The sequence below is a fragment of the Phaethon aethereus genome, assembly GCF_964289735.1.
Source record: "Phaethon aethereus genome assembly, chromosome: W".
Classification (NCBI taxonomy): Eukaryota; Metazoa; Chordata; class Aves; order Phaethontiformes; family Phaethontidae; genus Phaethon; species Phaethon aethereus.
The window spans coordinates 15,468,418-15,491,994 of NC_138581.1; the positions used below are offsets into that span (position 1 = coordinate 15,468,418).

The 23,577-nt window shown below is 44.6% G+C and overlaps 1 protein-coding gene across 1 annotated transcript in view; it reads left to right on the forward strand.

Annotated features, from left to right (window-relative positions):
- Nucleotides 1–3,352: 3,352 nt before the first annotated feature.
- Nucleotides 3,353–23,577, forward strand: part of LOC309415134 (PI-PLC X domain-containing protein 3-like) — a gene marked incomplete at its 5' end in the record, with an annotated part of 149,848 nt that continues 129,623 nt past the window's right edge. The window contains 1 exon segment of the mRNA XM_082012578.1: nucleotides 3,353–3,413. Coding sequence (XP_081868704.1) covers nucleotides 3,353–3,413 — 61 coding nt within the window.

Here is a 23,577-nt window from a genome sequence, read left to right on the forward strand (position 1 = left end):
CTAATAGTAAGAAGATGTCAGACCTGCTGCACAAACAACCCTAAGGTTCAAAGAAAGCCACCGATGGGTGACATAAAAAGGGGAATAGCAACTGGGGAGTACTGTCAAATAGATTTCTCTGAATTACCAAAATGTGGGCAATATAAATATTTACTTGGTTTAGTAGACACATTCTCTGGGTGGCCAGAAGCTTTCCCTTGCTGCAACAGTGGAGCTAAGGAAGTCATTAAAATTTTATTAGAAGAAAAAATTCCTCAGTTTGGAATCCCTGAGGGCTTATCCTCTGATAATGGACCTCATTTTATTTCAGAGATAATCCAAGGAGTGTCGAGATTCCTCCAATTGAAATGGGATCTACATACCCCTTGGAGACCACAGTCTAGTGGGAAGGTATAAAGAATTAATCAGACCCTTAAAAGACAAATTTCCAAATTATATCAAGAAACCCAGCTTAAATGGGTAGATATCCTATCAATTGCCCTGATGAGGATTAGAATTACTTCCTGAGTGAGAGAAGAGATAACCCCTTTGAAATATTATATGGAAAACCATATCACGACAATGAGTTGGGTAGTCAGAGTGATCACATACACATCAGAGGTGAAGGAATTTTGAAAGATTATTTATTATCCCTGTCATGGTTTAGCCCCAGCTGGCAACTAAGCACCACGCAGCTGCTTGCTCACTCCCCCCTCCCCCAGTGGGACAGGGGAGAGAATTGGGAAAAAACTCGTGCGTTGAGATAAAAACAGTTTAATAGGACAGCAAGAGGGAAGGAAACAACAATGATAACAACAATAATAATACCGACAAAGGAATGTACAAGAACAAGTGATGCCCAGTACAGCAATTGCTCACCACCCGGCGATCGATAGCCCGTCCCGGAGCAGTGATTCCTACCCCCCGGCTAGCTCCAGTTTATGTACTGGGCATGACGTTGTATGGTAGGGAATATCTCTTTGGGTCAGCTGTCCTGGCTATGTCCCCTCCCAGCTTCCCGTGCACCCCCAGCCTTCTTGCTAGCAGGCCAGCATGAGAAGCTGGACTGTCCTTGATCACTTATCAACAACTCAGAACATCAGCACGTTATCAACATTTTCTCATCCCAAATCCAAAACATAGCCTCACACTAGCTTCTATGAAGAAAATTAACTCTGGAGATGGCTGAACACCTGCCTGCCCATGGGGAGTAGTGAATGAATTCCTTGGTTAGTTCTACATGCGTGTGCGGCTTTTGCGTTATCTATTAAACTGTCTTTATCTCAAACCATGCCTTTCCTCACTTTTACCCTTCCAATTCTCTCACCCGTCCCACCATGGGGGAGTGAGCGAGCGGCTGCGTGGTGCTTAGTTTCTGTCTGGGGTTAAAACACAACAATCTGTCACAGTCCTCCCTATCAGCTTTAGGAACTCATCAATGGCTTTTGTCTGAACTATTACCTCACTGGAAAGCGTTAATGAAAAGGACTACAAATTAATCCTAGATGTACTTGGTGTATGTTGTGGTTTAACACAGCAGGTAGCCAAAACAACCACACAGCTGTTAACTCATGCTCCCACTCCCACCAGGATGAGGGAGAGAATCAGAAAAAAAAAAGGGTAAAACTTGTGGGTTGAGATAAAGACAGTTTAACCGTGACACCCATCTACAAGAAAGGCCGGAAGGAGGATCCGGGGAACTACAGGCCTGTCAGCCTGACCTCCGTGCTTGGGAAGATCATGGAGCAGTTCATCTTGAGGGTGCTCACAGGGCACGTGAAGGACAACCAAGGGATCAGGCCCAGCCACCACGGGTTCCTGAAAGGCAAGTCCTGCTTGACCAACCTGATCTCCTTCTATGACCAGGTGACCCGCCTAGTGGATGAGGGAAAGGCTGTGGATATTGTCTACCTGGACTTCGGTAAAGCCTTTGACAGCGTCTCCCACAGCATTCTCCTGGAGAAACTGGCAGCTCGTGGCTTAGACAGGTGTACTCTTTGCTGGGTAAAGAACTGGCTGGACGGCCGAGCTCAGAGTCGTGGTGAATGGCGTTAAATCCGGCTGGTGGCCAGTCACAAGCGGTGTTCCCCAGGGCTCGGTTCTGGGGCCGGTCTTGTTCAATATCTTTATTGATGATCTGGATGAGGGGATTGAGTGCTCCCTCAGTAAGTTTGCAGATGACACCAAGCTGGGTGGGAGTGTTGATCTGCTGGAGGGTAGGAGGGCTCTTCAGAGGGATCTGGACAGGCTGGATCGAAGGGCAGAGGCCAACTGTATGAGGTTTAACAAGGCCAAGTGCAGGGTCCTGCACTTTGGCCACAACAACCCCATGCAATGCTACAGGCTTGGGGAGGAGTGGCTGGAGAGCAGCCTGGCGGAAAGAGACCTGGGGGTGCTGGTTGACAGCCAGCTGAACATGAGCCGGCACTGTGCCCAGGTGGCCAAGAAGGCCAACAGCATCCTGGCCTGTATCAGAAATAGTGTGGCCAGCAGGAGTAGGGAAGTGATTGTGCCCCTGTACTCGGCCCTGGTGAGGCCGCAGCTTGAATCCTGTGTTCACTTTTGGGCCCCTCACTACAAGAAGGATGTTGAGGTGCTGGAGCGTGTCCAGAGAAGGGCAACGAAGCTGGTGAGGGGTGTGGAGCACAAGTCTTATGAGGAACGGCTGAGGGAACTGGGGTTGTTCAGTCTGGAGAAGAGGAGGCTGAGGGGAGACCTTATCGCTCTCTACAACTACCTGAAAGGGGGTTGTGGCGACGAGGGTGTTGGCCTCTTCTCCCAAGTAACTAGTGATAGGACAAGAGGAAATGGCCTCAAGTTGTGCCAGGGGAGGTTTAGATTGGATATTAGGAAAAATTTCTTCACTGAGAGGGTGGTCAAGCATTGGAACAGGCTGCCCAGGGAGATGGTGGAGTCGCCATCTCTGGAAGTGTTCAAAAAACGTGTGGATGTGGCACTTCAGGACATGGTTTAGGGAACATGGTGGTGCTGGATTAATGATTGGACTTGATGATCTTGAAGGTCCTTTCCAACCTAGTGGTTCTGTGATTCTGTGATTCTGTGATATGGCAATGAGAAGGAACCATAGAGCAATTTTTGAAAATTCTGAAGCCTCCCAAGGATGGGAATGTTAAAATGAAAAGATCTAAGTGAGACATTTGAAATATTGATTATTTCTCTAAGTCTCAAAGGGGGGAATCTGTTGAAGGTATGGGAGGAATGAAGCTGGGGGTATCGTTTAGTCTCTGTGAGCAGTTAACAAGGTGCAACCTTGAGGGAAGAAGCAAGATTTACTCTCATCAGGATGAATCTCACATTGGTAAAAAACTTTTACAACATAATGGTCTATGCCAGTTACTGTAATGTGCCTGAGATGACGGACAAAGGACTTGAATCACCGTTCACCATGACACAGAAGAGAGACATCGTGTTTTGTAATGAATGAAGAAAGAGGGGGAACATAAATGCTGGAAAGCCCTCCTTGGATGGAAAAAAAAATCCATTAAAAGAAAGGACACTGTTGTTGTCCCAAATATGGGTTCTTCCACCCGGTGTGCAGAGAGCCGAAAAACACACAGAGCCAAGATATTTGCTTTTATTCCAAATCTGTGCAGATTTGAGTACTAGGTGGTAGGTACACAAAGCTAGCACACCTCGGTTAACACATGGAAAATATTTATACATATCGAGCAACAGTTATTGGTATTTTTTAAAAGTTGGCTCAGTCACCCAGAAGGATGCTGTGACTTTAAGTGGAGACGAGGCTTGCGAGAACCAATAGGAACAATGTAACAATATAAATATGCTGTAGTTTTTGTACCAAGCTAAGCTAGCTTTGTGGCATACCACCTAGCTTCCAGCTTTGCGCAAACCTGCAATAAAAGGAAAACCTTGATCCTGTGTGAATATTGGCTTTCCATACCGGGTGAAGATCCCACTTTTCGGGAAAACATCAGCATAGACAAAAAATTATGCATTGTAAGCAAATTAGATAACATGAATGAACACAAATTTTACATTATGTTTCTGCATTGATAGATGTTTAAGCAATCGTATCACTGTACTGAACTTTCAGTGAGGTTGAAATAATCCATTATCCCATTGTTGAAAGACTGTCTCATTATCTAGAAAGTGGCATTTGTTTTTCTGGTTATGAAAAAAGTGGAAGACTGAAGCTACAAGCCACAGTGGCTTAAGAGAAAACAAAGGTCTGAAATTCCATTAGTTTCTCTTAAACAGGATCAGGCCATAAAGTGTGCAAACTGAGTAATTGTTTTTCTTGTTCTTCTTTATCTGTTGTATTTATTTTATTCTGACTGAGAAGACCAGGGACCCACGATCTCCTTAAACAGCGTTTAGCTAAAAATAAGGGTATATAATACTGAAGAGGAGAATGTCTCACAGTTGTTACGCATTATACAACTTACACTCTTCACTGGGTAAAGAACTGGCTGGACAGCTGAGCCCAGAGAGTTGTGGTGAATGGAGTTAAACCCAGTTGGCAGCCGGTCACAAGCGGTGTTCCCCAGGGCTCAGTTCTGGGGCCGGTCTTGTTTAATACCTTTATCGATGATCTGGATGCAGAGATCGAGTGCTCCCTCAGTAAGATTGAAGACGACACCAAGTTGGGCGGGAGTGTTGATCTGCTGGAGGGTAGGAAGGCTCTGCAGAGGGATCTGGACAGGCTGGATCGATGGGCAGAGGTCAACTGTATGAGGTTTAATAAGGCCAAGTGCCGGGTCCTGCACTTGGGTCACAACAACCCCATGCAGCGCTACAGGCTTGGGGAGGAGTGGCTGGATTGCTGCCCGGCAGAAAAGGACCTGGGGGTGCTGGTTGACAGATGTCTGAACATGAGCTGGCAGTGTGCCCAGGTGGCCAAGAAGGCCAACAGCATCCTGGCCTGTATCAGAACTAGTTTGGCCAGCAGGAGTAGGAAAGTGATCGTGGTCCTGTACTCGTCACTGGTGAGGCCGCACCTTGAATACTGTGTTCGATTTTGGGCCCCTCACTACAAGAAGGATGTTGAGGTGCTGGAGCATGTCCAAAGAAGGGCAAGGAAGCTGGTGAGGTGTCTGGAGCACAAGTCTTATGAGGAGCAGCTGAGGGAACTGGGGTTGTTTAGTCTGGAGAAGAGGAGGCTGAGGGGAGACTTTATCGCTCTCTACAACTACCTGAAAGGGGGTTGTGGCGACGAGGGTGTTGGCCTCTTCTCCCAAGTAACCAGCGATAAGACAAGAGGAAATGGCCTCAAGTTGCGCCAGGGGAGGTTTAGATTGGATATTAGGAAAAATTTCTTCACCGAGAGAGTGGTCAGGCATTGGAACAGGCTGCCCAGGGAGGTGGTGGAGTCACCATCACTGGAAGTATTCAAAAAACGTGTGGACGTGGCACTTGGGGACATGGTTTAGTGGGCATGGTGGTGTTGGGTTGATGGTTGGACTTGATGATCTTAAAGGTCTTTTCCAACCTTAATGATTCTGTGATTCTGTGATTAAGTGCATCTCTGAAGGGCCTGAGAAATAATAGACAAACATTTTTAGGGTTCTGGAGACAAAGGTTTCATGTCCACGTAACTCTCAGCAGTTTTCTAGAGCAACACTTGCAATTCTTGGGCTTGCTAATTATAGCCCAAATCTTGAAGAACCTCCTGCTGTTCATTTACTGAGATAATGTTTTTCAGGTATTTCAAAAGCATATGAAAAGTTTTCCACAGTGATGCAAATTATTATCCTTTGGTTTAATATCAGCCACAGTTATTTTCAGTCGTATTCTGTTCCCTCAAAAAATCCTGGCATTTCCGTATTAATGTAAACCAGTTTCTTTTATGTAGATAGTCCTTTTCACTTAGGCCATCCTGCTCTGCAAATGAATTATTTGCCAGTTGACAGCTTTAGAAAGGAAATACTACTTAGAGCAAATCACACATTAATTTACAATTCAACAGAGCTAAACAAAGACAGAAACCTTTTCATTTAAACAAAGAATTGTTCTTTAAGTATGGAACTTCAGTATGAATACATTCAAAGCTTTCATATCTTATGTTTACTTTCTGTGTAACTTGAACTTGCTTTCTGAAAGACAGAGATCTATCACCATCTATAGAGACTGGGCTTGTGGTAACCAAATAGCTCCAAGAACTGCATGATTTCTTTATTATTGCTCCATCCTCCAAATCACTTAGGAGCAAAATTCAGTTGTTGCACCACTTGCATCAGGGCACAGTGATCCCTCCTCTCTCTGGACCGCACTGGATGCTGGCAGCCCTGGAGAGCACGCAAGGATAGCACTTGCATCAGGTGCCAGATTAGGCTGCTATGTATTTATAAGCTTTTGGATCCAATTGCGATCTATAACTCTAGAAGTAAATACTGCCTGGTGGCACAGTGGTGGTAACCAAAAATGGAAGTGATGCAAACACTAGGTATTCCAATTTGAACATGTTACTGCATTGAGTGCCAAAACTATAGCACAGCACCAAAGCACGTGCAAAATACAAAGCATCTTGTTAAATATGAGGTTCTGTGAAAGCAGACCTTGCTAAGACTGAATTGTAACATTTATAGATTAATTATGTTACTGAGAGAGATTTCCTAGTGTTTTGATACTACTATTCTGCAATAGAATAAGCACAAGAAAAGAAAAATAAAAACTTTGGGTGATGTCTCTATTGGAAAGCCATTAAAAACAGCAGTTTTGTGCAATTATGAAATTGTTGTATAACATCTTACAAAACTACAGGTAATCATTAAAGTTTCTAGGTTACTACAAAAAGGGAACTTCTTGAATCATAATCACATTCTTTACAAGTCCTTCATAAATGGAAATACTTTTTAAAAGCACACTGAACGATATGTCTCAGCATTATAGAAAAATGTTTGGAGTACAGGATATTGGAGATTGTTCTAAAAGGAATATACATCAATGGAGTGAAAAAAAATCTTATTTCTTGCAGGTGATCAGTGGATTCACTGAACACAAAGTTAAATAAATAAATTCAACATAGACATTTGCAGTATATGCAAAAAGCTAGTTTTCTTTTGACGCCTTCTAATAGATACCAGGAAATCAAGAATCCTCAAGTTCAACTACTCACTATCAAGACGTCATGGAATCATAGAAGGATCTGGGTTGGAAGGGACCTTAAAGATCATCTAGTTCCAACCCCCCTGCCATGGGCAGGGACACCTTCCACTAGACCAGGTTGCTCAAATGCGACATTCCTTTGTCAGAATTATTATTGTTGTTATCATTGTTGTTTCTTTCTCTCTTTCTGTCCTATTAAACTTTTTTTATCTCAACCCACGAGTTTTTTTTTCTAATTTTCTCCCCCGTCCCACTAGGGGAGGGGGAGTGAGCGAGCAGCTGCGTGGTGCTTAGTTGCCGGCTGCGGCTAAACCACGACAGTCCTTTTTGGCGCCCAACGTGGGGCTCGAGGCTTGAGATAATAATGGTTGCAAATCACAATATCAGTTTATTTGATTTGCATCATGCTCTCGTCTTTTCTGTACATGTTAAGGATCGGTGTTGGTTTCTGCGGGCTGCTGTACTCTGCGATGATTAGTAATGTCTCGCCTGTGAGTTTTGTTTTTAGAACACTGACCTTGAGCTTAATGTGGTATCATCTGAGCTCTGTACTAAAGCCGTTACTGTATTTTGGCTACTATCTTGTGGAGACAATTAGCAATTATACTTCTGCCTCCGAAAGGCTTTTTATGGAGGAAATGCAGAATGGTGCCTTTGCTACCCTCTATCATAATGTTTCCTCCTTCATCACAATAATTTTTCAGTATTTTGAACACCCTTGGGTAGTTAAAATACCTCTATTGCTACTCCTGGGGAACATTGTTTCGGTTTTGTCTAAGGTTGGCAAGCAATTTAAGAATATCACCCGGAGATCTGCCCCAAGGCTGGATAGTTATGAATGGCAGGGTGTGTGGAAAAGCATGGGCAAATGCCTGGGGCAGTGGGCACCTCCAGTGTTTTGGAACTTCACTCCCGAACAAGTGCAGAATCCTGATAAACTAGCAGAATATTTGGAAGAAGTATGCTGTTGCCCTGGCAGTTCCAAGGAGACAGAAATTGCAATGCGCTGGGGCCTGGCCCATGCCTACTGAGCTCTATTTAACACTGTTCAAAGGGGAGAGAGGCTCTCTGGGTCTGATGGCAATGTGGCAGGCACTGTGACTGCTCCAACCCCTGTGGCAGGCACTGTGAATACTCCAACCCCTGCAACAGGCACTGTAGCTACTCAGACTGTCGCAGCTGAACCAGAGAACCAGCCCGTCCCGGTATCAGTTGCCCCTGTACAAAAGAAGAAATCTTGGAAGCGGAAGTCAGCTCGTTTAGTAAGGGATGAGGAAGATATTTCTAAGAAGGAGCCAGAGGAAGAGAGTGAGGAGGCAGAGTGCTCTGAAGCAGGGCCATCACGAGGACGAAAGAGGGAAGAGGGAGAGTCATCGCTTGAAGAGGAGGAAGAGGAAGAACTCATAAAAGAGACGGTAACTACCCGATCTCTATCCCTGAGTGAATTGCGAGATATGCGAAAGGATTTCAGCCGTCGTCCAGGTGAGCACATTGTCACCTGGCTGCTCCGATGCTGGGATAATGGGGCCAGTAGCCTGGAATTAGAGGGTAGGGAAGCCAAGCAGCTGGGATCCCTTTCTAGGGAAGGGGGCATTGACAAAGCAATTGGAAAAGGTGCACGAGTCCTCAGCCTCTGGATGAGACTCCTGTCGGGTGTGAAGGAAAGGTATCCCTTCAGGGAAGATGTTCTATGTCACCCAGGCAAGTGGACCACCATGGAGAAAGGTATCCAGTACCTGAGGGAGCTAGCGGTGCTGGAAGTGATTTATGGTGACTTGGACAATGGGCAATCATCCAAAGATCCAGATGAAGTCAATTGCACATGACCTATGTGGCAGAAGTTTGTACGGAGTGCACCATCATCATATGCCAACTCATTAGCAGTAATGGCCTGGAAAGACGGAGAGAGACCAACGGTGGATGAATTGGCTGGCCAACTCCGGCAATACGAAGAAAGTCTCTCTTCCTCCCTACGGGCCTGCGTCTCTGCTGTAGAGAAACTGTCCCAGGAGTTCCGGCAATTCAAAGAGGATATGCCCTACCCTCCACCCATACGGACCAGTGTCTCAGCCATTAGGAGTAAGCGCTCTTCTGTTCAAGAGAGAAGATATAGAGGATACACACCACGAGCCACCCTGCGGTTTCAATTGCATGACTACGGAGAGGACATGAGGAGGTGGGATGGAAAACCTACCTCGACCCTAGAGGCACAAGAACACAAGCTGCAAGGAAAAACAATTACAAAGGGGGGTTCAGGTTCCTCCAGAAATAATCGTCGCTCCACTTTCCAGTGGGCAGTTCCCCAGAAAGAACAGAAGGGCTGATCTCACCTCTGATCCTCTTGAAGGGACTTGTGATTCATATTTACAAATAGTGGGTAACGAGTACTATGACCAGGACTAGAGGGGCCCTGCCTCCAGCCAGGCAGAGGAGAGGGACAACCGAGTTTATTGGACTGTGTGGATTAGATGGCCTGGCACATCAGACCCACAGGAATATAAGGCTTTAGTGGACACTGGTGCACAATGTACCCTAATGCCATCAAGCCATATAGGGGCAGAACCCATCTGTATTACTGGAGTGACAGGGGGATCCCAACAGCTGACTGTACTGGAGGCCGAAGTGAGCCTAACTGGGAATGAGTGGCAGAAGCACCCCATTGTGACTGGCCCAGAGGCTCCATGCATCCTGGGCATAGACTACCTCAGGAGAGGGTATTTCAAGGACCCAAAAGGGTACCGGTGGGCTTTTGGTATAGCTGCCTTGGAGATGGAAGAAATGAAACAGCTGTCCACCTTACCTGGTCTCTTGGAGACGACCCTTCTGTTGTGGGGTTGCTCAGGGTTAAAGAACAACAGGTGCCGATCGCTACCACAACAGTGCACCGGTGGCAATATCGCACCAACAGAGACTCCCTGATCCCCATCCATGAGCTGATTTGTCGGCTGGAGAACCAAGGAGTGATCAGCAAGACTCGCTCACCCTTTAACAGCCCTTTACGGCAAAGTGCGAAAGTCTAATGGAGAGTGGAGACTGACAGTAGACTCTTGCGGCCTGAATGAAGTCACACCGCCATTGAGCGCTGCCGTGCCGGACATGCTAGAACTTCAATATGAACCGGAGTCAAAGGCAGCCAAGTGGTACGCCACCATTGCTATTGCTAACGCGTTTTTCTCAATCCCTTTGACGGCAGAGTGCAGGCCACAGTTTGCTTTCACTTGGAGGGGTGTCCAATAAACCTGGAATCGACTTCCCCAGGGGTGGAAACACAGCCCTACCATTTGCCATGGGCTGATACAGACTGCACTGGAACAGGGTGAAGCTCCAGAGCATCTGCAATACATTGATGACATCATCGTATGGGGCAACACAGCAGAAGTTTTCGAGAAAGGGAAGAAAATAATTCAAATCCTTCTGAAAGCTGGTTTTGCTATAAAACAAAGTAAGGTCAAAGGACCTGCACAGGAGATCCAGTTCTTAGGAATAAAATGGCAAGATGGACATCGTCAGATCCCAACGGATGTGATCAACAAGATAGCAGCTATGTCTCCATCAACTAGCAAAAAAGAAACACAAGCATTATTGGGCGTTGTGGGTTTCTGGAGAATGCATATTCCAAATTACAGTCTGATTGTAAGCCCTCTTTATCAAGTGACCCGGAAGAAGAACGATTTCAAATGGAGAATTTCAAATGAGCAACGACAAGCCTTCGAACAAATCAAACAGGAGATCGTTCATGCCGTAGCCCTTGGGCCAGTCCAGGCAGGACAAGATGTTAAAAATGTGCTCTACACCCCAGCCAGGGAGAATGGCCCTACCTGGAGTCTCTGGTAGAAGGCACCAGGAGAGGCTCGAGGTCGACCTCTAGGGTTTTGGAGTCGAGGATATAGGGGATCTGAGTCCCGCTATACTCCAACTGAAAAGGAGATATTGGCAGCATATGAAGGAGTTCAAGCTGCCTCAGAAGTGGTTGGTACTGAAGCACAGCTCCTCCTGGCACCCCGACTGCCGGTGCTGGGCTGGATGTTCAAAGGGAGGGTCCCCTCTACACATCATGCGACTGATGCTACGTGGAGTAAGTGGGTCGCGCTTATTACACAGCGGGCTCGAATAGGAAACCTTAATCGCCCGGGAATCTTGGAAGTGATCATGGACTGTCCAGAAGGCAAAGATTTTGGAATATCACCAGAAGAGGAGGTGGCGCGTGCTGAAGAGGCTCCACCATATAATGAACTGCCAGAGAACGAAAGGCAATATGCCCTGTTTACTGATGGGTCCTGTCGTATTGTAGGCAAACATCGAAGGTGGAAAGCTGCTGTATGGAGCCCTACACGACAAGTCGCAGAAGCTGCTGAAGGACAAGGTGAATCAAGTCAGTTTGCGGAGGTGAAAGCCACCCAGCTGGCTTTAGATATTGCTGAACGAGAAAAATGGCCAATATTCTCTCTCTACACTGACTCATGGATGGTGGCAAATGCTCTATGGGGGTGGCTACAGCAATGGAAGCAGAGCAACTGGCAGCGCAGAGGCAAGCCCATCTGGGCTGCTGAATTGTGGCAAGATATTGCTGCTCGATTAGATAAACTGGTCATAAAAGTATGCCACGTAGGTACTCATGTACCCAAGAGTCAGCCCACTGAAGAACATCAGAACAACCAGCAGGTGGATCAGGCTGCTAAGATCCAAGTGGCTCAGGTGGATCTGGACTGGCAACATAAGGGTGAATTATTTGTAGCTCGGTGGGCCCATGACACCTCAGGCCACCAGGGAAGAGATGCAACATATAGATGGGCTCGGGATCGAGGGGTGGACTTGTCCATGGATGCTATTGCACAGGTTATCCATGAATGTGAAACGTGTGCTGCGATCAAACAAGCCAAGCGGTTAAAGCCCCTCTGGTATGAAGGACGATGGTTGAAATATAAATATGGGGAGGCCTGGCAGATTGACTATATGACACTTCCACAAACTCGCCAAGGCAAGCGCTATGTGCTTACCATGGTGGAAGCAACCACCGGATGGCTGGAAACATACCCTGTGCCCCATGCCACCGCCCGGAACTCTATCCTGGGCCTTGAAAAGCAAGTCTTATGGCGACATGGCACCCCCGAAAGAATTGAGTCAGACAATGGGACTCGTTTCCAAAACAACCTCATAGACACCTGGGCCAAAGAGCACGGCACTGAGTGGGTGTATCACATCCCCTGTCATGCACCAGCCTCCAGAAAAATTGAACGATACAACAGGCTGTTAAAGACTATACTGAGAGCAATGGGTGCTGGGACATTCAAACATTGGGATAAACATTTAGCCAAAGCCACCTGGTTAGTCAGCAGTAGGGGATCTACTAATAGAGCCGGCCCTGCCCAATCAAAACTTTTACGTACTGTAGAAGGGGATAAAGTCCCTGTGGTGCACATGAGAAATATACTGGGGAAGACAGTCTGGGTTACTCCTGCGTCGGGCAAAGGCAAACCCATTCGTGGGATTGCCTTTGCCCAGGGACCTGTGTGCACTTGGTGAGTAATGCGGAAGGATGGGGAAGCCCGATGTGTACCTCAAGGAGATTTGATTTTGGGTGAAAACAGTCAATGATTTGAATTGTATTATGATAATTGCTACACAATACAGTATGACATTACTACTATGGTTGCTATCTACCATATCAATGGTATTACAGTAAGAATCACCCAGACTGATGAAGAATGAGCTTCACTGAAACCAAGCAACGTGCAGCAGTGATGGAACCAGAACTGGCTTCAGCAGCTTGCGCCCAACAATTTCCTTGAGATTGACATCTTCGACCTGCAGATCATGGACACGGACCGTGCCAGAAAACAGTCCAACACCACATACCATCTCATCTCCCCTGCCCTGAGAGACTGCTATGATGGATGAAGCCCAGAGTCATGGACCGAATGAACTCCACAGACATTTTAAAGTGATGGCCCATGGACTAAGAGAATGGTATCTGTGTGTGTATATATTAAAAGACAGGAAGAGTAATAATGAATAACTGGAATGTATTGAAAAGTGTAGGGCCCGGGCATGACATAAATGGTATGGAATAAGGGGTGGATACTGTCCTGGTTTCAGCCAGGGTAGAGCTGGTTTTCTTCACAGAAGCTAGTGTGAGACTGTGTTTTGGATTTGGGATGAGAAACTGTTGATAATGTGCTGATGTTTTGGGTTGTCGCTAAGTAGTCAAGGACAGTCCATCTTCTTGTGCTGGCCTGCTAGCAAGAAGACTGGGGGTGCACAGGAAGCTGGGAGGGGACACGGCCAGGACAGCTGACCCAGGCTGGCCAAAGAGATATTCCCTACCATATGACCTCATGCCCAGTACATAAACTGGAGTTATCCGGGGGGCAGAAACCGCTGCTCGGGGACGGGCTGTCGATCGCCGGGTGGTGAGCAATTGCTGTATTGGGCATCACTTGTTCTTGTACATTCCTTTGTCGGTATTATTATTGTTGTTATCATTGTTGTTTCTTTCTCTCTTTCTGTCCAATTAAACTGTTTTTATCTCAACCCACGAGTTTTTTTTTTTAATTCTCTCCCCTGTCTCACTGGGGGAGGGGGAGTGAGTGAGTGGCTGCATGGTGCTTAGTTGCCGGCTGGGGCTAAACCACAACAATTTCCTCCTGTAATTTTTTTCCCAGTTTTGGGGTTATTGGCACAATAGATGATAGTACATTTCTTCACTACAATGTCCGCTATACTCTGCATTTTTGGTCCAAAAAAGTTTCTCTTAGCAGTTAATATCAGTGCATCTGCTCCTGTGTGCGTTTCTTGGTGTAGTCTTTTAAGCACATTTTCCATCATTTTCTCAGGGAACAATAACTGTTCTAGCGGCATTACCCACCATCCTTGATCTTTTTGGAACAGTCTAATTGTTCTTCCAGTTGGTCTTCCTTCTCAGAGTATTTTGGTGGCAACAATTTTAGGTGAGACCCCGGAATTCAAGCTCCTTCCAGGTTTAACGCTTTCAGGGCTGACTCTTTAGCTAGCCGATCTGCCTTTTTATAATTTCACTATTTCCCTTTTAATGAGCTTTACAATGCATTATTGCAACCTCTTTTGGTTGGAGAACTGCTTGTAATAGTCTCATAATTTCTGTTCCATATTTTATTGGAGTCCCTTGTAAATTTAACAGCCCTCTTTCTTTCCAAATTGCCCTATGTGCACGCACGACTCCAAATGCATATTTGGAATCAGTGTATATATTGACTCTCTTTCCATGACTCAGTTCCAGTGCTCGAGTCAAGGCTATTAATTCTGCCTTTTGAGTGTATGTATTACTAGGCAGTGCCTTGGTTTCTAGAGCCTGGGTGTTTGTTACCACTGCGCATCCAGCTCTTCGTTTTCCTTCCTGCACGTAGCTGCTGCCATCAGGGAAGAGCTCCACTTCTGCATCAGGCAGGGGTTCATCCCGTAGGTCTGGTCTGCTGGAATACACTTGTTCAATAGTGGTTAAACAGTCATGTTGCAGTTCATCAGACTCGGAGATTGGGAGTAAGGTGGCAGGATTCAAGGTGGAGGTCAAAGAAAGTCTGACATCATCTTGTTCTAGCAGCACAGCTTGATATTTAGCTAACCTATTTGGGGAAATCCAGTGGTGTCCCTTATTTTCAAGGGGGGGGATGATACAGCATGAGGTACAAACATGGTGATCGGTTGGCCCAATGTCAGTTTTCGAGACTCCTCAATTAGGGTCACAGTCGCTGCTACTGCCCTCAAGCAGGCGGGCCAACCTTTACTAACCTCATCCAACTGTTTGGAAAAGTATCCCACTGGTCTCTTCCAGTCTCCCAGTTTTTGTGTTAGTACTCCCAGTGTGACTTGTTGTCTCTCATGTACATATAATTGGAAGGGCTTTCTTAAATTTGGTAGTCCCAGAGCAGGGGCTCCCATCAATTTTCTCTTAATTTCATCAAAGCTTTTACAGCATTCTGCTGTCCATTCCAAGATTCCTTCTGGTCCTTTTATAGCAGCATACAATGGTTTGGCAATTAACCTGAAATTAGGAATCCAGAGGCGACACCATCCGGCCCTTCCTAAAAATCCCCTTAGTTGTTTCTTTGATGTAGGTACTGCAATCCTACAAATAGCCTCCTTCCTCTCAGCACTTAATTCTCTTTTTCCTTTTGTATCCTCAAATCCCATATACTGGACTCTTTCTTTTCTGATCTGGGCTTTTTTCTTAGATCCTCGATAACCAGCTAAACCTAGAAAATTGAGTAAGCTAATTGTGGCTTCCAAACACTCCTCGTAGGTATCAGACCCAATTAACAAGTCATCCACATATTGTAGTAATGTTCTGTTATCATACTCACTGCGCCATTGCTCTAGTTCTTTCACCAATGCATTACCGAACAGGGTGGGGCTGCTTTTGGATCCTTGAGGGAGGACTGTCCAGCAGAGTTGCATTTTCCATCCGGTGGTCGGGTTTTCCCATTCAAAAGCAAAAATGGTCTGGCTCTGCTCATTCACAGGTATACAAAAGAAAGCATCTTTCAAGTCCAATACTGTAAAATAGGTATTACTATCAGGAATTGAGGCGAGGAGGGTATGTGGATTCGGAACCACAGGGTGAACGTCTATAGTCCTTGCATTAACCTCTCGTAGATCCTGTATCGACCTATATTCACGAGAATGAGGTTTCTTTACAGGCAGAATTGGGTTATTAAACTCCGATTGACATTCCCTTAATTGTCCATGTGCTAAAAAGGAATTGATTATAGGCTCCAGTCCCTTCCGAGCTTCCAATTTAATAGGGTATTGTTTCTTTCTTACCGGCTCAATCTTTACTGGAGTCACGTTTTTTGCTCGTCCTGGCATTCCCAAAGCTAATACCAAAGGTATCATTGCGTCCCATACTCCATCTGGAATGCCTCCTTCTTTGGCATGATTCTTCTCAGTTAACAAACATATCTGGGCTTTCCACGCATTCTCTGGAGCAATATGTAGCTGGACAGAACCTTCAGAGAACGTTAGTTTTGCATTTAACTTAGAAAGTAAATCTCATCCAGGCAATGGCAAAGGGCATTCTGGCATATAGAGGAACTTATGTGTTAATTTGGTATCCCCAATTGAGAGCTCCATAGGCTCCAAAAATGGTTCTTTTCCCTGTGGCACCAACAACGCTTATCTTAGTCTTGCTTAACGGTCCCTTACAACTAGTCACTACAGAATGGGTGGCCCCACTATCAATCAGAAAATCTATTATTTCATTCCCCAGCTTAACTGGAACCAGAGGATAGGCTGGGGAAACTTCAAAATAGATTCCTCGGGTCCCCTTCAGTCTAATCCAATCTCTGCCATTTCCCTAGCAGCTCCCTCTCTGCCTTTTTCCTGATCACTCAAAAAACGAGGACATTCTCCCTTCCAGTGGCCCTCCTGTTTACAATAGGCACATTGATTCATTTTTAGAGAGGTTTCTCAACGGCCCCCTCTACTACCTTCATGACTCCTACCTCTACCTCTGAACCCTCCTCGTATGCTTCCTCTGCCTCTGTCCTTCGTCAGTCCTTCTGTCAGGGCGGCCAGTAAGGAAGCCTGCAATTTTGCTTGCCCTCGCCTCTCTTTTTCTTCTGCCTCTTCTCTGTTATTATATACCTTATATGCAATCAAAATTAATTGTGAAATTGTCATCCCATCCACACCATCTACTTTCTGCAATTTCTTTCTAATATCTGATGTCGATTGGCCAATGAACAACATATTAAACAGTTTCCTTTTACTAGCATCTTCCAGATTCAAATTGGTCCACTTTCGAGCCACTTCACACAGTCTTTCATAGAAACCAGATGGTGTTTTGAGTCTACTAAACCACATCTTTTCCTAATCTCTCAATTATTTCTTAAGTCCAAAAAAGAAATCTATATATGGTACTTCATCCCATTTTTTATTTCTTCTACAGAATAACATTAATTGTAAAATAGGATAATATTTCAAGGATCCATTTTCAGGCCACCTTTCACCATCGTCCAATTTATATTGTGGCCACCACTGATTACAATAACCACTTCAACTTTTCTTCTGTCAAGGGGTCCCCTCCAAACTTATTCCAATTCTTTAGGATGCATCCTAAGGGAGAGCAAAGAGGAGCCTTCTTGGAAGCAGTGGAACCCATTTCGGTACCGAGAAAAATTTGGATCCCATATAAGATCAGTTTTTGATATCCTTTTACTCTTTCTAACCCCTCATCTGTATTGGGATCCCACCTTGGATCTTCCCTTGGAAGATACGAGTCCACATTAGGTACTCCTCCATACTGTTGGGCTACTCCTTCCCTAGCTTTCTCTAAAACTGCTCTCTGTTCTTTATAAGTAAACAAATATTCTAAAAGGGCTTGTATATCTCCCCAGTTTGGGTTGTAGGTCATCATTACAGTTTTAACAGTACTATACATTCCCTACGGATTATTCCGATAAGACCCAACTGCCTGTTTCCAATTTAATATGATGTGGTAAAAGGTACATGCACATATACTGGTGTTCCTTCAGGTCCAACAGCCTAAGAGGAGCTTGAATCACCGGCCTCTGTCCTCTAGTTCTTCCAGACACAGGGCTGGTAACCTCATTTTCATCCTCACTCAAAGTTTCAGAATCTGGTTGTTTCGGGAGGGTTACTAGTAATCGAACATCTTCCCCCGTTTCCTCACACTTAAACTTTCCTATCCTACAGCTACTACAGCATAAATTTTCTTTCTCTTTCCTTTCTTTCTCTGTTAAAGAATATATTCCGTTCTGGTGTTTTGAATCCACTAACAGAAAACTGTTGACCCCAAAGTGGGATTGTATACCTGTTGTGCAACATGCCAATATACGCACAGAGCAGAGGGATTTTATTTAAAGTATATTTGCGCAGATATGGGTGCTAGGTGGTATTCCACAACACTAGCACATCACACAAAGGAATCACCGCATATTTATCCCGTTATATGATTAGCAAAAACAATAGAGAACCCACCCAAGTTTACATTCATCGGCTAGTAATTACCACATTGATTATTATTGGTTACACATATTCAAATTATCACGCATGCTCCTAGAAAGGGGGGGGGGGTAATTTGCATAGTCCCTCAACTGAGTCGGTGGTTGCCATCTCCCCCTGCCACCTTTACCTTTACCCTAGTTACTGTGGATTCTGCTGACCTCATGACAGTTACATTTTTCAAGAGTAAAAGAACAACTCAGTCTTCATGGTTTACTGCTTAAGTACAACTACTACTTCATCTTCTTCACCACTAAATCCGGGTTCATTAATCTTTTTAAAATTGTGTTGTCTCCTACTGACCTGCCCCCCTAGAATCTTTCATTTGTCTCTGACATCATCAGTGCACCAAGAATTGTTGTTACTGATTTCATGTGCATCATTAGATATTCCTCTACATACTTCATGTGTAGCTTTATCCATTCTGTCACTAACATGCCCACGTCCCTCAGTAACTAAGGAGCTGTGATGGATGAATGTGAAATCTAGTCATTCAAGAAGAATACCCCGTGTTTCAGTCCTGAGTCTTGACTAAATCACACCCACTGTAAATTCAGCACATTATATGGGAATACAGCAACAACAACCACCTGTAATTTAATACCAACATTGTAAATAGGCTACTTGACTGCAGACAGTGCCGTAAAGCCCATTCACACACAGGTTTCCTGAAGCACAAATGCACCAAACAAACTTAATAACCTGAACAATATAAATTCAACGAATAATCACCTCAATATATTTCTGGAGGTCTTTGTAGCCAGTAGACTGAAAAAGAAAGAGATTAACTGGAAAATGTGCGTTTTAGCTTTAGCCAGGTGAGATCATGAGTCTGCAATGCTTTCTAGGTATAATGCATTTTCAGATTTATTACCAGTAGAGAAATCTTGGAAAAATAAGCCATCTCACGGTGATCTCAATTGAAGAGTAATAATTCAGTGTACAAATGATATGGTTAAAGTCTGCTCTCAGAATTCATACTTGTGTTTCCATTTATTTTTTAAACTTTGGGCAAATATATGTTTGAAACTGTTGGGTCATGAAATGTGATTGCTAGAATATCAGGGTATGACACAACAGGATCATGTTGCCCTAATAGAAAGATGGACTGAAGACCACAAGAGATCTACATCACTGCACCTGGTTGAAACCTGTGGTATTTTCCTCATGCTGTGTCATGTAGGTGTATGAACTCACTCAGAAGTGGCTGAGGTATTTCTGAAATGGCACTGCATGGCATGACTTTGCATGTCTCCGGCAGTTCTCAGTACACATATACATCTCTAGGGCTGCAAGTACAGATGGCTATATGACAAGAATTTATAGGACTTGATTAAAGGGTTGAACCAAACAACCATTTTTAATGAGATCTTTGGGCTGTTCTCTCAGAAAGTGGAGATCTCAGCTCAAACCAGGCATTCAGCAGCACCATTGATACAACTGCCTCTTCCTCACCAACATTTCTTTAGTTACAGCCTAAACATCTGAAATACTCTTTTATGGAAAGTGTAAATTAATTGTTTTGCCATCCTGGACATTTCTTCTTTGTTTTTTTTCCTTTGGCAAATACTATTCACTGAATTCAGCCATCACTGTGACTGACAAAATGGCTGTCAAAGAAATTATGCCTGAAAAATAGCAAAAAATAAACCCCAGTTTGTCTAGCCCATGCTTGTCTGGCAGCGCGAGACACATTTCTCTAAACAAACTCTAGTATTCACAGTGGGTCTTGCAAACAATTGAAAAAATTTGCACATGCATGAAATAGGGTATTTCAGGTGCATCACCAGCATATGTGGCACAAACAGCAGTTCTAAGATCTTTAAAGCAGTGATACTCAGCAACACTGAGAATGCAGGGAAATACTTTCCAAGGGAAAGGGCTAAGTGGGACTGAAGAACAACTAAGCATGCCTAAATTAGGAAACTTGACTGCTGATGGTGCAGAGGCACTGCTATAATAGAATTGCACTTGCCACATGGATACCCATACCTTCAAGTGGGGAGCTGACAGATAAGAGTTAACACTCAGATGTTGGGTGTGTCTGAGCATTCTGGTTCAGAGTCCGGGACTCAGAATTTGAGATCTCTTCTGTATATACTGGAGAGGCTTGCAGGGAGGAGAACAATTTCTTTAGTTCAATAGTTTTGTGGTTATGACACGCATCCCAAAATGAGAAAGCACATCAGACTGTTGAAGGTATGCAAGGAATGAAGCTGGGGGTATTGTTTAGTCTCTGTGAGCAGTTAACAAGGTGCAACCTTGAGGGAAGGAACAAGAGAATCACAAAAGAAACACAACTAGCAACTCAAAGGTGCAACGCCCGAAAAGAGATATTTGCATAAGGGTGAAAGGGGGGGTGAATCCTTGGATTGGTGAGTATCAAACTTTAATTATTTTCATGGAAAAGGTATAAAAAGTTAAAAAAAAAGTCACATGCGCATAAGTTGCCCATAGACGCCAGCAAGGGGTGCCTTAATTGACCAGTGGGGTCAGAGCCGAGGGCGCACAGGGCTACGTTCTTTACATGCTGAATCTTGGTACCAGGGGGGTGCCTTGCTGAGTGTGAGAACCAGGTATAGGTATAGGTAATGTAAATGTAAATCTATTACACTATACCAAGTATGTTTGGGAGATACATGACTCAATAAAGTATAAGGATTTGCCACCACAGGGAATTTAGTGATTGTTCACTGATTTACAGCTCTTAAGTCCTGCACCATCCTGTATGACCCATCCCGTTTCTTTACGGGAAGGATGGGCGTGTTATGAGGTGACATACATGGTTCTACGGTCCTTTTCGACCCTCCATAGGTATAGGGTATTGCTTGATTCTAATTGGGCGGTGCGGATCTATTATTTGAACCCTTATGGGGTCCATTTTTATCTTTCCAGTTTCCCCTTCCTTATACCACACTGAGGGGTTAATAGCTTCTTCATCCTCTTGTGTTAAAGTGTATAATTTAATCTGCAATTTGTCCCCTTGACTCTGAATGCTCAAGTTTAACTTCAAAATCAAATCCCTTCCTAATAAATTGTATTCCGCTTCAGGGAGCAAAAGTAAATCATTAAGACAAATTTTCTTTTCTGTTTCTACTTCTACATCTTTCAATATATTTACTTTAAAAGGCTCTCCTTTTGCTCCTACTACTGACATGTAACTCTTCCCTTTTCCTATTCCTTTTGGAAGTTTTTGAATGGTTGACTTTTTGGCCCCTGTATCCACTAAAAATAAAACTTCCTCTTTATGGGGACCAATTAATAATTTTATCAAGGGCTCTGTTGATGTTGAAGTCCCCAGAAGATAGAGCCCCTGACACCCCTAGTCTTCTTTGAACATCTTCTCATCTTGTTCCCGCTTACGGCAGTTCTTCTGAACATGTCCCCTCTTGTTACAGTACTAACAGACGGGAATTGTAAATCTTTCTCGATAAGGCTGTCCCCGGGGTGTCTGCTCTATTCTTTTTTCCCTTTTCTCTCCAGGAGTCATCTTATTTTTCTGACTTTCCCTTACTGCTGCTACAAAAATTTTTGCTTTTGCTTTTTGTTTTTCTTCGTCCCTCCTAACATAGACTTTCTGGGCTTCTCGAAGTAACTCCTCTAATCCTCTTTCTTGCCAATCTTCCAATTTGTCTAATTTCCTTCTTATATCCCCCCAGGATTTAGCTACAAATTGTGTTCTAAGGAGTGCGGTCCCAGCCACTGTATTCGGATCAATTCCAGAATACATTTGTAGGTTTTTCCTCAACCTCTCCAACCATTCTGTTGGAGATTCGTCTTTCCCTTGTTGTTCATTAAATGCTTTAGTAATGTTTTGCCCTCGGGGAACCGCTTCCCTTATTCCCTGTATGATTAACGTTCTCAAATCCCTCATATTTTGTCTTCCTTGGGGTTGTTGATGATCCCAGTGGGGATCCACATTTGGCCATTTCTGATCTCCCGGGGGTCCTGCCTGATTCTGTCTTTCCCAAATTCTTATTCCAGCTTGTCTAATCATTCCCCTTTCCTCAACAGTGAATAGGATCCCTAAAATGGACTGTATTTCTTCCCAGGTATAAGTATTGGGGCCTAGGAATTGGTCCAATTTTTCAGCTACTCCGAGGGGATCATCTAATAGGGTCCCCATTTCTTTCTTGAAATTTCTTACGTCTGTGGTATTTAATGGGACTGCCACAAACCCGATGCCTCCCTGATTGCCTCCGAGGGGTACTTCTCGTAAGGGATATAGAGAAGCTCCCTCAGATACAGCAGTCCTACTTCTCGTACATGCAGCCGGAGGTCGATCTAATTCCGGTGCTGTTGGTGGTGGAGATAGGGGCAACGGTGGTACAGATAGAGGTACTACGGCCACCGGAGGGGGAGCCGCCACCGGAGATGGATTATTAGAACATGGAAGCGGTAGGTTATCCAGTGGCTCCCATTTATCATCGCTTTCCTTTTCACTTTTCCCCTCTTCTTCTTCCTCAAACTTTTCATCTGTTTTTAATGTAAGTATTGAGGCTGGAAAAGAACGTAAAGTTCTGTCCCATAATCCTGCATAATCACTTTCCTCCTGACTAAAAGGTTCCTTTGAATTAACATATATATTTAAGGCCTGGCAGACCCAGTCTTCAAAAGATCCAAAAACGGGCCAAAAGGCATGTGATCTCAAAGGTTCTTTTGGCCATTCTACCATACAATATTGAACTAATTTTAATTTACTTTTTCCTTTTCTGGGGCCCCTATCATTCCAATTTTCAATCATTATTCCTAATGGACTCTCCGGAGGTATTTCTAGTAATTCGCTCCCTTTCTTCTGGTCCTGGGTTCTCGATTTCGTCTGACCCATCTAGGAATTTTTCCTGTGGCAATTCCTACAGCCCTTGGCTACCAGTAAGAGTGTCTTGCAGGGGGTTTAGGACCTATCACCCACCCACGAATCCTATAAGAATCGCTTCGGTCCTTCACCGGCCAAGTCCCTCGCGGGAGATTGGAACTGCGGTTAGAAGACCTCCACAATCGCTTCGGAACTAGGTTCCGTCTCAGTCACACTCTTACACACACAGGCAACCGAATCCTACCCAACCGAACGGTATACACCTTAAATACTTACGACTCCGTCGTCTTCGTTCGGATCTTCGTGCGCAGAATTACGGGCAAAATAAACTGCTGCAGCCGGCAAGGGAGCTCATAAAAAAAATCAAATTCTTTGCTTGCCCCTATTCAGGTTCAGGATGGCGTTAGTCCCGACCCGACCCGATCAGGAGCCACCAAAAGGTGGGGCGCCCCTCCTAGATCAAGTCAGAATTCAGGAACCAAGACCATCCCGGACGAGCCCCCAATTGTTATAAATGATTTAGTCCCAAACAGGATTCCAATTCAAATTTACAATTTATTAAGCGAATAGAGGCAAGCAAACAGCGCTGGGTGCGCCAGGAGTCTCTGCTCCACCAAGACGCACGCGGTACAGTTCCTGTTCCTGGTTTATATCCTGTCCGTTAATACATATTCATGAATAGGCGTGTCTTCTTCGGC